The sequence below is a fragment of the Anticarsia gemmatalis genome, chromosome 22 (genome assembly GCF_050436995.1).
Source record: "Anticarsia gemmatalis isolate Benzon Research Colony breed Stoneville strain chromosome 22, ilAntGemm2 primary, whole genome shotgun sequence".
Classification (NCBI taxonomy): domain Eukaryota; kingdom Metazoa; phylum Arthropoda; class Insecta; order Lepidoptera; family Erebidae; genus Anticarsia; species Anticarsia gemmatalis.
Window position 1 is genome coordinate 301,553 of NC_134766.1, and position 15,493 is coordinate 317,045.

The window sequence follows — 15,493 nt, forward strand, 5'->3', positions numbered from 1 at the left end:
CGCCTGCGTGCCGCGCGCCGCGCTGTGTGACGGCGCCGACGACTGCGGCGACTACACCGACGAGTGGCGCTGCAGTACGTACACATGTACACACGTACACACACGCAACACATACATTTAGTTAGTTAGTGCGACAACGGCGCCTGCGTGCCGCGCGCCGCGCTGTGTGACGGCGCCGACGACTGCGGCGACTACACCGACGAGTGGCGCTGCAGTACGTACACATGTACACACGTACACACACGCAACACATACATTTAGTTAGTTAGTGCGACAACGGCGCCTGCGTGCCGCGCGCCGCGCTGTGTGACGGCGCCGACGACTGCGGCGACTACACCGACGAGTGGCGCTGCAGTACGTACACATGTACACACGTACACACACGCAACACATACATTTAGTTAGTTAGTGCGACAACGGCGCCTGCGTGCCGCGCGCCGCGCTGTGTGACGGCGCCGACGACTGCGGCGACTACACCGACGAGTGGCGCTGCAGTACGTACACATGTACACACGTACACACACGCAACACATACATTTAGTTAGTTAGTGCGACAACGGCGCCTGCGTGCCGCGCGCCGCGCTGTGTGACGGCGCCGACGACTGCGGCGACTACACCGACGAGTGGCGCTGCAGTACGTACACACGTGCACCTGCACACACGCAAAACATACATTGAGTTATTGTAGTGAATCATCAAAGTTGACTAGCTCGTTTCTCTATCCGATATCTCTAGATCTCCTCCCTTTTTGACTAGTTATCTCTGTTATATGCCACTGCTATCTAAATCTTTTCGATAAACTTTGAAAATACTATTGTACTATCATCATTCTGTTCTATTATTTATAACTCTTAATAGTTTACTTCACGTGAATGAGCACGTATTCAAACGTTAAGCTTTTTATCCCATAAGACTTATCATTTATTTGTAAGTATATATTGTAGACAACCATATATTATTATGTAATATGATCGTGATCGGTGTCTCGGCGTGTCGCAGACGTGAACGAGTGCCTGGTGCACAACGGCGGGTGCGCGCACAACTGCACGGAGCTGGCCGTGGGGCGCGCGTGCTGGTGCCGCGCGGGCTGGCGGCTGCAGCCCGGCGGCGCCTGCGCCGACGTGGACGAGTGCCGCGAGGACGAGCCCTGCGACTACCACTGCAGGTACACACTATAAACTCAGTCAGTCAGCCTGCGACCACGGCGAGTGCACTCTGCGCCGAAACGTTAGGCATTTTAAGGTAAAATGCGTGTTCGCGTTAATTCCCGTATTCTATTATACATTAAACATGCAACGCGAGAGTTTAAAAGTTATGACACACTATAAACACCGTCAAAAATAATACTGTGACTTCCTCCATAGTCTAGACGATCTGGAAAGTCTGGAATTTGATTCCCTTCTGGAATTTGATGAAAGTGTTTCAGAGTCTTTCTAAATAGCTCCACTCCTCTTGTGGTTATGCGTCTTGAGGAATATTGCTTTTGATATCAATACGATGTCACCTGGTTGTTAAATTATGGTGTGTTATTTATGAGTTCTTGAGTCCAGAAAATTATGATTTGAATGTATTTTGTATCTGTACAGGAATACGATCGGCAGTTTCGTATGTTCGTGTCCAGCTGGGTACGCGCTGATGGCTGATGGTGTCACTTGCTCGCCGATATCTTGTGAGTATGATAACGTATAAATACGTGTACGTATACTTAGCTTATTGAGTGTGTCGTTCTACAGATGCATTAGTTTTCAAAAGGATTCGTTTTACTAATTAGCTACCAGAATAGTACTTACGAAAGAATGCGGCTAATTGCAAAATTTTGTAATTAAATTCTAAATTACGCACATCATTCTGCAGCTACACCGGCTAGCCTAATCTTCACAAACCGCTACTACATCCGTCGCGCGCCAGTCTTGGACCCCCTCAACACGAGCTCCACCCCAGCGCCCGGAGAACTCCTGGTGCACGACCTGACCAACGCCGTGGCGCTCGACATGGACTGGGCCACCGGCTGCCTGTACTGGAGCGACGTCACACGCCTCGGGTCTTCAATCAGACGGGCGTGTAGACCTGAAGGTGTGGTCACCCCAGGGTCTGCTCCTCAACACCAGCTGCTCCACAGTGCGACGCTGCAGAACCCTGACGGTCTGGCGGTGGACTGGGTGGCTGGGAACCTGTACTGGTGCGATAAGGGAACGGATACTCTCGAAGTGTCGCGGCTGGATGGAACTCATAGACGGGTGTTGTTGAGAGGGAATTTGAGTGAGCCGCGCGCGCTTGCGCTGCATCCTAAACATGGGTGAGTATTTTACTTGATTATATTATTAATGTAAGGTCTAATCCCACATTAATTTTAGACAGCAGACACGTCCTCAGTAATGGGGCAATAGTGGGTTAAGTTTTGTGATAGAATAATAAGTTTCAGTTTACAAAGATCTCATCTCATCAGTTTAAAAGATAAGATTTTTTATTAGAGCACAGACATGCAATAAAGAGCACCACATTTTCCTTCTTATAACATGGTACAAACCCAATCACTGAAAAACATTTTATAGACCCGGCAACCGGCCCTGAGACTTCTTTATCTACACACCATGAAAGCAAAATATTTCCCACCTCCAGCACGCTATACTGGTCGGACTGGGGCGCGGCGCCGCACATCGGGCGCGCGGGCATGGACGGGTCGCGGCGCACGGTGCTGGTGGCGGCGGGGCTGTACTGGCCCAACGCGCTGGCCGTCAGCAGCGCCTCCGACGAGCTGTACTTCGCCGACGCCAGGGAGGACTACATCGCCGTCGCCGACCTGGACGGCAAGAGGGTGCGGGTGCTGTTCTCTAGAGGTATGTAAATAATATGCAAAGATGACTGCATGATAAATTATGTCTCGGGAAAGGATATTTACCACTTTTTTTAATAAAAAAGGACAATGGAGCCACGGGAATGACTTCATTTGTTTTTTAGTCAACCAAATGTCTATTTTAATGCACTGACTTTCCGTCAGTTAAGTTCAAGTGCCATGTAAATATCAGTTTATGTTTAGTTTATCATATCAGTCGCATTAACGGATTATGTATGTATACAGAGCGTATGCCGTGGCTACGCTTGCACCACGTGTTCGCGCTGGGCGTGTGGCAGGGCCGCGTGTACTGGAGCGACTGGGAGACGCGCGCCATCGAGAGCTGTCGCCGCAGACCTGACATGAACTATAAGGTAACTATACAAATAACTTTAAATAGCGGTAGTATTGTGGTTGGACTCTTGTACGGAAGGTCATCCAAGACATAAGCTTATCCAAGTCTTACAGCTTAGGCTAGCTTTTGCAACGGCTGTATACTACAGCGCATTAAGGTGATCTTTTTAGCTGGCCTAATTTTATTTTGACTGAATTACTCTTGTGTTACTGCCTCTTGCACATTCATAAAGCTTATTTTTAATGAGTTTATACTTTATGTGTAGATACTAACAATTTGTTATTTGTTTGTGTAGGAGAGCAACGCGACCGCAGAGCTGAGTCGTGGCGGCGCGTTCGACTGTCGCACAGTGGTGCACACTGTACATAAGCCCATGGACTTACGGATACATCACCCTGCACGACAACCACCCGTGCCTGGTACGTACATGTGCAATAGAAACTGAGTGATTGAGCTACATACAATATTCAATATTCTATTTTTTTTTTATCTGATTTTATATATGTACTAGCTTTTGCGCGCGACTTCGTCCGTGTGGTTTGTGACTTAGGACACAATTTTTATCCCCTATTTCATCCCCTTGAGGGTTGAATTGATCAAAATCCTTTCTAAGCGGATGCCTACGTCATAACATGTACCTACATGCCAAATTTCAGCCCAATGCGTCTATTAATTTGGGCTGTGCGTTGAAAGATTACTATGTCAGTCGGTCACTTTTGAGTTATATATATTTAGATTGAGATTATGTATTCCACAGAGCTATCAGCCCTGTGCGCGGCGCTGAACTGCTCCGGCCTGTGCCTGCTGACGCCGGCGGCGGAGGGGCGCGGCGCGGGCGCGCGCTGCTCGTGCCCCGAGCACTGGGTGCTGGCGGCGGACGGGCGCACGTGCGCGCCCAACTGCACCAGCGCGCACTTCGTGTGCGCCACGGCGCTCAAGTGCATCCCCTTCTGGTGGCGCTGCGACACGCAGGACGACTGCGGCGACGGCTCCGACGAGCCGCCCGCCTGCCCGCCCTTCCGCTGCTCGCCGGGACAGTTCCAGTGTGACAACGGCCGCTGCGTGCACCCCTCGCATATCTGTGATGGCGCGCAACAGTGCGGCGATGGCAGTGACGAGAGGGATTGTGATAAGGTAAAAAATACTGTATTTGTTGATACTCTACAGTACTTGTGGATACAGATTATAAAATATAGATGGTTTAAAAGGTTTACGTGTGACAATGGTACTTATAAATGGGCTAATCAATTAAATGTAGTCGTTTATAGATAGCAGTTGATCTCAAGATTTGAAGCGCATTCAGTTAGTTGTTAACCTCCTTTTAACCACTGCGATTAGTGACCATAATGTTGATGTGCAATTATTACTACATGCGAAATAATGACCAGTACTTGCAATATTTTATTTCTAAAGTTGTAATATTGTCTTTTGTGTACAGTTCACATGTCTATCAACACAATGGAAGTGTCGCGGCAACTCGACGGCGGGCGTGTCGGCTCGCTGCGTGCCCGCCGCGGCGCGCTGCGACGGCCACAAGCACTGCCACGACGGAGACGACGAGGACGACTGCCCGCCCAGGACCTGCCCGCCCTATAACGTGAGTGACACACAATAATTATGTACTGTAGTCTAGACACACGTCACTTGTAACGAACACAAATTCGGTCGAGTCGTTAAATATTTCGTAGGATTTTGCATTTTACCTTAATTTGCTTGAAAAACAGGTTGTGGTCGCAAGTTTCGTCAATAACTTCAGTCAGACGAAAAATTATATTTTTCAGTTCATGTTAAGTTTAATTTTTTCTTGCAATTATTCTAAGGTTACAGAGCGGCTTTGTGTATAGTGTATACTTGTAATGTAGAAGTATTCTATTATCAGCTAAAGATATATGTGTTTGTTGTCAGTTCTTGTGCAAGAACGGCGGGTGCGTGCCGCTGGTGTGGGTGTGTGACGCCGACTCGGACTGTGGAGACGGCTCCGATGAGACCACCGAGCTGTGTAGTGCCAGGACTTGCGCCAGTGATGAGTTTAGATGTGGCAGGTGAGAGCATTACAAGACTTAAAATCTAAATATCAAAGGAAAGAATATTCGAATCTATGTAGTGTACTTTATGTTTTTATTAACAAATTATTGAGTGGGTTGTAGGATTTTTACGATCTTTTATTTGCTATAGCGGTCGTTGCGTGCCGCTGGAGTGGGTGTGCGACGCGGAGGCGGACTGCCCGGGGCGGGAGGACGAGGCGCGGTGCGGGGAGCGCGCGCCCCCTCCCTGCGAGCCCACGTACTTCCGCTGTCCGGACGCGCGCTGCGTGCCGGGGCGCTGGCGCTGCGACGGGGAGGACGACTGCGGGGAGGGCGCCGACGAGATGGGCTGCGCGCCGCGGGAATGTTCCGAGTCCGAGTTCCGCTGCGCCTCGGGCGAGTGCGTGCGCGGCGCGCTGCGCTGCTCCGGCGTGCCCGACTGCGCCGACGGCAGCGACGAGCGCGGCTGCGGGGCCGCGTGCGGGGCGGGGGCCCGGGCTTGTGCCTCTGGGCGCTGCGTGCTGGCCGACTGGTGGTGCGACGGCGAGGCGGACTGCGAGGACGCCAGCGACGAGCGGCGCTGCGGCGCGCCCGGCGCGTGCGGCGCGCGTTTGCCGTGCGGGGCCGAGCGGTGCGCGCCGCCCGCCTGGCGCTGCGACGGACGACAGGACTGTCCCGACCTCACCGACGAGCTGCCGGCCGACTGCGAGCGACGGGCGTGCCCGCCCTCTATGTTCCGGTCAGTATTATAATGTCTTGCTTACTACAAAATGTTTGGATACATTGCAATATTCGACATACATCAAAGAAGTAACAAGAAACGCCATTTAATATTACCTATTTTATTATTCAGATGCAAAGACAACACCTGTCTGCCGTTCAACTTAGTGTGCGATGGATTTGAAGACTGCGCCGGAGATGAAAACCCTACCTTCTGTGAGTGTGCCTAGATGTATCAAATAGAGTCCGATTTCATGCTTACGCCTTAAAATATATTTGTATTATAATTTATTCACGTAATAATAAAACTCAATGAATAATAGAATTTACCGTCATTTTATATTACCATCAAGAAATACCATAACAATCTCAAAATGTATATGTCTGCAGGTGATCGTCGTCGCTGGCTCGGCGAGGAGTCGATGTGTCAGTCAGACGAGACCATGTGTGATGATGGACGGTGTGTCGCCGCCAACTCTTCCTGTGAGAACTACGGTAAGTGTGAAGATATGTTCGTTTCGCGATATTACTCTTATTTTGTCTGTATTTTCTTTTAACTATTTATCAAACTTACGCATTATTCATTTTAATACATCGTACTGAATTCTCTTAATATGCTTTTAAACCACATTCTTTACTATTAGCTTAAATTAAGTATTGTCTAGCAAGACGTTTTTCGATCGGTTCTCATGATACCTTCACGTATGTAAATGCCACGATATCCCCAGGCGCGTGTCGCTGGGACTCGTGCGCGCAGCTGTGCCTGCGCAAGGCGCGCGCGCACACGTGCAAGTGCGCGGCGGGCTTCCGCCAGCGCGCGCTCCCGGACAACTCCAGCACGTGCGAGGCGCTGGGCGCGCGGCCCGCCGTGCTGCTGGCCGAGGCCGCCGCGCTGCGCCTGTGGCACCCGCACAAGCACGAGCGCGCGGGGGACAAGGACGAGCCCGACGTGCATGAAAATACTAGGTAATTGGGAATATTTTCATGTGGAAATAAAACATTTAAATCGTTCTTCTACGTTAAAGCGTCAAGAAGGAAACATAATTTGAAAAAGTTTTCTTGGTTAATATTGACTAAATCTTTTGCAATTGAATGTTATCTTTTGCAATTGAGTGGTATATGCTATGTGGAGCACTGATATTTTAAAACTTTTTGTAGATGAACAAAATGTAAAAGATATCGACGAATGGTTCTTTTTTTACGAACTTGAAAAGTACACACTAAACAACAACATTTTCCTTAACATAAAACGTTTTTTTTTTGGGGCTGACTTAAGTTCGTAGTGTTAAAAGCCCCTCAATAAATAAAGATTAAAAGTAACATGAAATGCTCTATCCTCTTTACGACGACGACAATGCTCTCTTGATAATAGTATCATGGTGGTTATTTCATTGTTTTGTTCGTTTCCCTCAGGCCAGCGGCCAGCAACAGCAGCGTGTCGGACATCTGGTGCGTGAGCGGCGCGCTGGTGGAGGGCGCGTGGTGGGTGGTGTGGGGCGACGACGCCGGGGCCCTGCGCCGCGCCACCCGCCCGCACCAGCACGCGCTCGCCGCGCTCGATACCACTGCCGCTGATGTCATCGTATGTATTCTACAACACACTACATATCACATGGCGTAATATGACGCAATATGATTTGACAAGACCTAACAGCAATATAAAAAACTTAGACTTGTAGGACTACAACCGTATTACTCATTTGTCAATTTGTTATTGTTATTTCTTTAAATTGAAATCGGGAATATTCGTAGTTTTTCAACGTCTTGTATTTCGAACTGAACTGTGCTCATACAAGGCATAATTTTTAATATTTTATGGGTTCTTAGTCGATAAAACTATGAGATATGAAATGTGTGTAGGTACAAGCGGGTAGCGCCATCCGCGGCTGTGCCATCGAGGCGCAGTCCCGGCGCGTGTACTGGACGTCGCAGTCGGGCGTGCACGCGGCCGCGCTGGACGGGCGGCGCCGCGTCACGCTGCACGCGCGCGAGCACGCCGAGCCCGACGACCTGGTGCTGCACAACGACACCAGGCAGATGTTCTGGTCCGAGCGCGGCGTGGAGCCCGGCGTCATGGTGGCCGGCCTGGACGGCGCCAACCCTCGCTGGCTGGTCCGCCGGCGAGTACGACGTGTCACCGCGCTCGCTCTCGACCCGTGGGCGAAGAGGTTGTACTTTGTCGACGGATACTACGATACGTTGGAATCAGTGCGCTTGGATGGAGGGGAGCGAGTGCTGCACGCGCAGTTTGAGCAACGACCGCCCGGCGCGCCCGCACCGCCGCATGTTTATGTTAATGGAGGTGAGAATAACAGATAAAAGAATCTAGATATGTGATAGCTGTTTCGACCATAGGGATAGTTGTATTATAAATGTATATGTTGTTTTTCAGAGTTGCGTCGTGTGGGCAACTCCACAGCGGTAGAAGTGGCGGGCGCGGTGCGCGTGTACTCGCGCGCGTGCGTGCGCATGTGCGTGTGGGAGGAGTGGGTGTGGTGCGCGCGGCCGCGCGGCGTGGCAAGAGTGCCCGCGCGGGCGCCCGCCGCCGCGCGCAGCGTGCAGCAGCGCGTGTACACGCCGCGGAAGTCGCTCACCGCGCTCGCGCTCCTGCACCCTGTCATGTTCGCACATAGTGGTGAGTTAAACAAATCCTAATTTATTGCCTTGAAATTTTGGCATCTATGGAAAGATGATGACGAATCTACTACCATAAATCTGTTTTTCTATATTGTATGTATGTCTTAGGATCGAATCCATGCGTGATAAACGGTCACGCGGCGTGTGACGCGAGCGCGCTGTGTGTGAGAAGTGCGGACGCGGCCGGCTTCAGCTGTCTGTGTCCTGACGGACTTGTGCCGCTCGACGACAGCGCTGTAAGGGTAAGTGTTCATATGACTTTAATATTATTATATGGTAAAAAATTTAGAACATAATATAAACTTTATTTTGTCAATAACTCGTGCCTAAAGTTACTTGTATAACTTTCATTATAAGACACTTGTTAATGATTACACTTTTAATTAACTATTATTAAATACTACAATATTATCGTAGGAGCGTCGCAAGTGCGTGATATCTCGCGCGGCGGACTCAGCAGTAGAGACAACAACAGCCTCTAGTGAGTCGTGCTCCCTGTCGTGCGGGCCGGGCGCGTGCGAGGTGCGGGGCGGCGCGGCGCGGTGCCGCTGCCCGGCGCTGTTCGCGGGCGCGCGCTGCCAGCACTACCGCTGCGCGCTGCACTGCCACCGCCGCGGCCGCTGCGACCTCGACACCAGCGCCACGGCCGAGCCCGACCAGCCGCCGCCGCTCAAGTGCACCTGCAATACTGGCTACACGGGGGAACGGTGTGAGGTCGCTGTTGATGTCGCTGGCAACACACCGGTATGTATCACCGCTTAGCGTCTTTTTTTCTGGTCAAAAACCAATATTATTCAAATTGCAATATATTTCGTTTACATGAGTTTTCTAGCTGTTTTACTATGATGCTTTCGTGTAATTTTACGACTATTCGTAAACTACATAAAGAAGATTTTTAAATGGAAAATATTTTTCATGAAAATAAATTTTAACTACACTTTTAGATCTGTAATACCAACTACATAGCAAAATAATAGATGCTTTTTATATTCTATCATATAATATACTAGCTGACCCGCGCAACTTTGCTTGCGTCACATAAGAGAGAATGGGTCATGATTTTCCCCGTTTTTGTAACATTTTTTACTGGCACTCTGCTCCTATTGGTCGTAGCGTGATGATATATAGCCTATAGCCTTCCTTGGCAAGTGGGCTATCTAAGACTGAAAGAATTTTTCAAATCGGACCAGTAGTTCCTGAGATTAGCGCGTTCAAACAAACAAACAAACAAACTCTTCAGCTTTATAATATTAGTATAGATGACATATTATGTAAAACAAACATATCAATTTCACGCTATGTTCCCGCAGGACGCGTGCATGCGTACACGCTGTGAGAACGGCGCGACGTGCACAGTACGAGGCGGCGTGGCGACGTGCGCGTGCGCCGCGGGGTACTCGGGCCCGCGCTGCTCCGACTGCGTGGCCGAGCACTGCCAGCCCATCTACTGCAGGCACTTCTGTCTCAACCAGGTACGTATCATACATGCAACTGCACAATACTAATACAGATTAAATTGTATTAAAAAACCAGGAACGGAAGTGGACTAATACTAAACGAAACCTTCCTACAATACATAATATTATTATGTATCAAACTGCATTCAAAAAGCAGGAACTGAAGTGTACTGATCTTACCTGACGTCATCTTAATCATTTGCTATGGATACACACAGGTTCAATGATGATGTTAACGATGATGAGGACAATAGTGATGATGGTGATGATTATTACGAAATGAGTGATGATATTAATAATGATGATGATGTGTGTGTGCAGGGCACGTGCACGGTGTCGTCAGACGGCAAGGTGTCGTGCGCGTGCGGGCCGGCGTGGAGCGGCGAGCGCTGCCAGCGGCCCGCCTGCGTGGACGCGGCGTGCGCCACGCTCTCCGACAACAACACGCGCAACACCACCTCCACCACCACCACCGAACATACTCGTAAGTAATTATTTGTACCTCTAGGGTCATGGAACATTGAAGACATGATACTACTATCTACTTTTGACTGCCACCGTGGCACAGAGCTTTAGGTCATAGTGAGACGGTTGTGGGTCCGATTCCCTCACGCGACGGTTATTTGTGCGGTCCACAAATAATTGTTTCGAGTCTGGTTGTACTTTGTGTCCGTTGTTTGTATGTTTGTAAATGTCCCCGCGACGCAAAACCAATTCTTAGTGCGGGAGTTGTCTGGTATTGAGTTGTTTAGTAAGGGAACCTGTTGTACCTAGGCCGGTTTTTTAGAAATATATTTTTTATTGTGATTTGACGTGCAGCACACAAATCATATTTGCATAGTTTGAAATGTCAATTATTTGGGTACTCACCAAAAAAATATCAGAAATGTATATTTAATATTTACATAATATTTTTAAATTAAAAAAAAAATGGGAAATGTGGCCAAGGTACAACATACCCTATGTACCTAGGCCAGTAGTACGTTGTACCTAGGCCACATTGAAATTTGGGGGTAATTTAAGCAAATTATCAAGTTTTGTTAACTAAAATCATTTAATTTGATTTATTACAGTACACAGTATTATTACAGTATACAGTATTTAACAAAACATTAAAAAAATTCTCAAATGATCAAAATTTAAAAATGATAAAAATTAAAATAATATTCATAGCTTTTTTTATGCTTTTCAAACAAAATATTTAAACAAAAACAACAAACTTTGGCCACCGTTTCGTTACATTACATCGCTGCGCCTGCCAAGCTCCATATGTGTATTTTGATGTTAAAAAAAATGAATATTGTGTCCCAAATAAAAAAAAAAGTTTTCCAAAATCTCACAAAAGACACATGTGGAACTTGGCAGGCGCAGCGACGATATCACATAATATAATATAGCAAATCAATATACCTATATAGCATAGCAAAGGAAAACAAAATATTGAAACAACTAGCTGACCCGCGCAACTTCCCTTGCGTCACATAAGAAAGAATGGGTCATAATTTTCCCCGTTTTTGTAACATTTTTTACTGGTACTCTGCTCCTATTGGTCATAGCGTGATGATATATAGCCTATAGCCTTCCTCGATAAATGGGCTATCTAAAACTGAAAGAATTTTTCAAATCGGACCAGTAGTTCCTGAGATTAGCGCGTTCAAACAAACAAACAAACTCTTCAGCTTTATAATATTAGTAAAGATAATTCGTATAGATTATCTTTACCTCTATATAAATTATTATTTCTCTCTTAAATTTTAATCAGTCATTTGGACTAGCCATTATAAAAACACTATCAATAATGTAGATATATTATTCAGCCTTAAGCATTTAGTAGAAATCCCAGTACTTCTGTATCTCTGGAACATAATAAATTTCTCTGTTCTTGTTAACTTTTTGCGGGGTTTTAATATCTTCTTTTTCAGGCCATTTCCAGTTTTTAAGTGATTTTTGCATCGATTTCTGAAATAATAAAGATATTTAATTAGGAATATTATTACGTAAGTGTGAAATAATTTAATAAAACATTCTCCTGGCCAAAGTATAACATCCAGGTTGTACCTTGGCCAGTGGCCAAGGTACAACTGATCGACAGTGACCGAGGTACAACACTACTCCAACTTCACTAAAACGGTGATTTTATATAGTTTAGAATTTAAGTATCTCGTAAGTTTTTTATTGTGTTGAGACTTGTAAAATCAAAGAACCGATAGCATATAACAGTTAAGTGACTATTAGAAAACTTTTAAAACTATTAGACTTCAAAATATATTAGAAATACTTACTTTTTCACACAAAAAAGTTTCAGCGTCGATAACACCAAACTCCGGCTTAATGGCGGTATGCGACTAACTGCACATTGAATAGTCTGTAGTGACGTATCGAATACCGTAAACAGTAGAATTTAGTATCGCGCGAATATTTGAAAACGAGCCCAGTGGCCTAGGTACACATAGTGCCAAGGTACAACAGGTTCCCCTACTCTACTAGTATCTATTGATCATCAATCGACAGTAGCTATTTATGCTACGCTAACTACAGTTTTGGTTAAATCGTGTTTTTATGCCAAATTACTTAAAATAAAAACAACACATTTTATTCATTTTAATTTAGGTACATACTATTTTATTAATATACGAAAATGCCTTTAAAGTTAAAAACTAGAGGCCAACCTCGGCTTCGTTACAACCTTTACTACTTTTACACATAAATATTCCTCTTGAATCGCCTTATCTATAAAGAAAACCGTATCAAAATTCGCTGCATAGTTTTAAAGATCTAAGCATACATACGTACAAACATAGGTACAGACGCGGGAAGCGACTTTGCTTTATACTATGTAGTGATTACCTATATTGTTTGTTGCAAATATTTTTTACTAAAACAAAAAATTAATCATTTTTCTTCATGTAGGTAAGCACGTTTCATACGATCTCGTTTTGTTATAAACGATGTGTTTTTGTTCCAAGTTGTTATAAAAACATAATGTATACAGTTTATATTCATAATAGTTATCATTTCAAGTTTCATTGACCTACTGTTCTTGTGGTGTCGAGTGACATTGATGGCACAGTGCAGGTAAATTACAGTAGGATAACTACTTAGAAACAAAATTTAATTAGGTACTAAGATCGCGAGTGCAGTGCGATAAGGTGGTTGCTATTCTTTATCATTGGGAAGGATCTTGGGTTTGATTTTTACTCACTACAAATGTTTTAACAATTTGGTTATTTCGGGTCGAATTGAACTAAATATTTTTATGTTTGTATACTGTATATAAGTGACGTAATAATAATCTTTGAATTCTACTTCATGTTACATTTGTGTGGTTGCTAAGTCATATTTATGTTCGGAATCATATTATAATATAGTAATATTTAATTAAGATTTTGAGAATATAAGGATCTGGTATAACGATTGATAAATATCTTGTAAAAAATATGGTATTACAATATTAAGCGTGTAGAACACGTGCTACATATATTATTGTTGTCGTACTGCATGATATTAATTACACTGTGACGTGTATTCGTCATCACGACACAATCTGTGCTACGTTGATGGGAATTTCATAATATCGCTTTGTATGTATATTTGATGGGTTTTTATATGTTTTCCCGTTTCATACTAGACAACAGACGTAAGTGGTCGGAATCAGTACATTTTAACTAGTCTTTGTCTGCGGTTCTGCCTACGTAAATGCATTTTGGTAGTGTTACGAGTCGTCGTTACTAGTCTACTATAGTCCTACAAGTTAGTAGAGGGGATTGGCATATACGAATTATTTAGATTATATAAAAAATTGTGTGTATGACCAAAATAAAGTAGCTGTACCAAATAGGCCACCGTCGGCTGCGGAAGACTACATGTCACTGATGTTTCTAAATTCTGATATTTTTATGTTTCCATCAGCCGCGAACCTGGCATATAAGGCTCTCAACTATGTTACAATAAAGTTACTAAACTGTAGGCGTTATTGGTTTAATATGTCGCGTCGTACCACTACACTAAACGTCGTCGAATGCCTGTTATATTTTAATGAAAATGATTTGTATTTAAATAAAGTTCTCTCTGACTTTTCATACAAACAAAATAACGAATTTACACGCTTGTTAACCACTGATATAATGAAAAAGTGTGACTCAGCACTCAGCAGCAATTACACGACTACTTTGAAAAACAAACAAATATTTCGCACTGAATCAAGTTATGAAGTAACAAACTGGTTGGTACAATGTCGTTGGACATACCCGCGGCCCAGACGTTTAATTATTCGTTTCCTTCACAAAAAATAACAATAGTCTTGTATCTTTTCATCTCAATGTTATAACAGGTTAAAAGAATACGTGTTTTATACAAGTCTAGGTTAAGTTAACCTTTTTGATTGAAGAGTACGTTTACATTGTGATGACAAATAAATTAGTAGTTAGGTCATTACGGTCGTAATCGTAGATCGTTCTGATGTGAGTGAGAAGTCTTGAGTTTGAATCCAATCCGTTGCAATTATCTAAATATTCCTTATATTATTTTAAATTAGAAAGAATGTTAAGATTACCCGTATAATGTAGTTTGTCTTAATTAAATTTTAAAGGGGTACATCCATTAAGGCTTTTTGTTGATAATCAGTCTATATAAGTTTAGAATAAGGTTTGAATTAACTACATATTTTACACAAGTATTTGGCCAATACATTACACATTCCTGATTTTGTAAGAAACCTTGCTAAACAACTCTCTCATTAACTGTATCTGTCATCTAAAGGATTTCCGAGCATCGATATTAAATTCAAATTTGTAATATTTTTAATGTTCATTTTGATAAAATATAAACTACGGAACTACAAGTTAGTACCGCGACCTCTCCCGCATTCCACACTTGACCTTTATCAACACGAAATATTCAAATGTCAGCACTAGATTAAAATTAATTGAATATCAAAATGAGAAATTTTTATTGCAATCAGATTTACATAATCGTTATAAGTATATGATATACTATGCAGGCTGTTGATATTCCTTATGTATATTCATTTGTTTTGAACTAAGTAGTACCAACATTTTCAAACCTAGTTTCCTTCAGGAAAGGTGGCCATACGAAGAGTCCCCCCCTCCCGTTGAAAAAGGGTTCTTACATCATATGGCAGTCTCCTAAGAGCGGGATATTATTATTTAGTTAGTCATGGGGTTGGCAATGCTGCCTCGCTCCTCAAGGGGCTGTCGTTTCACCACTGCTTGGGTGATAAATATACATATACATGAAGCCAAGTTCAAAGACTACTTTGCGGTCACCCATCTATGGAATGACCGGGCGAAGGTTTGCTTAACCCACAGATCGTTTACCGACCTGTGAGCGCAGCTGGCTATGGAAGGTTTGCGGCTAACGGAGGTATACAAAATTCAGAATTTAGAGCATTTGTAACCCATAAGCTTATGTAGCTGACCAAGGTTTCTTTGATGCAGCTACATTTTTA

At 44.6% G+C, this 15,493-nt stretch overlaps 1 protein-coding gene across 1 annotated transcript in view; it reads left to right on the forward strand.

The window, feature by feature from the left end:
- Positions 1-15,493, forward strand: part of LRP1 (LDL receptor protein 1) — a 74,555-nt gene that overhangs the window by 36,530 nt on the left and 22,532 nt on the right. Inside the window, exons 48-67 of the mRNA XM_076129653.1 lie at positions 1,000-1,165; positions 1,587-1,669; positions 1,855-2,296; positions 2,620-2,837; positions 3,080-3,207; positions 3,484-3,607; positions 3,946-4,322; positions 4,627-4,785; positions 5,094-5,230; positions 5,364-5,951; positions 6,066-6,148; positions 6,323-6,427; positions 6,661-6,898; positions 7,346-7,514; positions 7,793-8,234; positions 8,325-8,567; positions 8,678-8,811; positions 8,987-9,313; positions 9,880-10,041; positions 10,348-10,510. Coding sequence (XP_075985768.1) covers positions 1,000-1,165; positions 1,587-1,669; positions 1,855-2,296; positions 2,620-2,837; positions 3,080-3,207; positions 3,484-3,607; positions 3,946-4,322; positions 4,627-4,785; positions 5,094-5,230; positions 5,364-5,951; positions 6,066-6,148; positions 6,323-6,427; positions 6,661-6,898; positions 7,346-7,514; positions 7,793-8,234; positions 8,325-8,567; positions 8,678-8,811; positions 8,987-9,313; positions 9,880-10,041; positions 10,348-10,510 — 4,488 coding nt within the window. The remainder of the gene's footprint in view (positions 1-999; positions 1,166-1,586; positions 1,670-1,854; positions 2,297-2,619; positions 2,838-3,079; positions 3,208-3,483; positions 3,608-3,945; positions 4,323-4,626; positions 4,786-5,093; positions 5,231-5,363; positions 5,952-6,065; positions 6,149-6,322; positions 6,428-6,660; positions 6,899-7,345; positions 7,515-7,792; positions 8,235-8,324; positions 8,568-8,677; positions 8,812-8,986; positions 9,314-9,879; positions 10,042-10,347; positions 10,511-15,493) is intronic.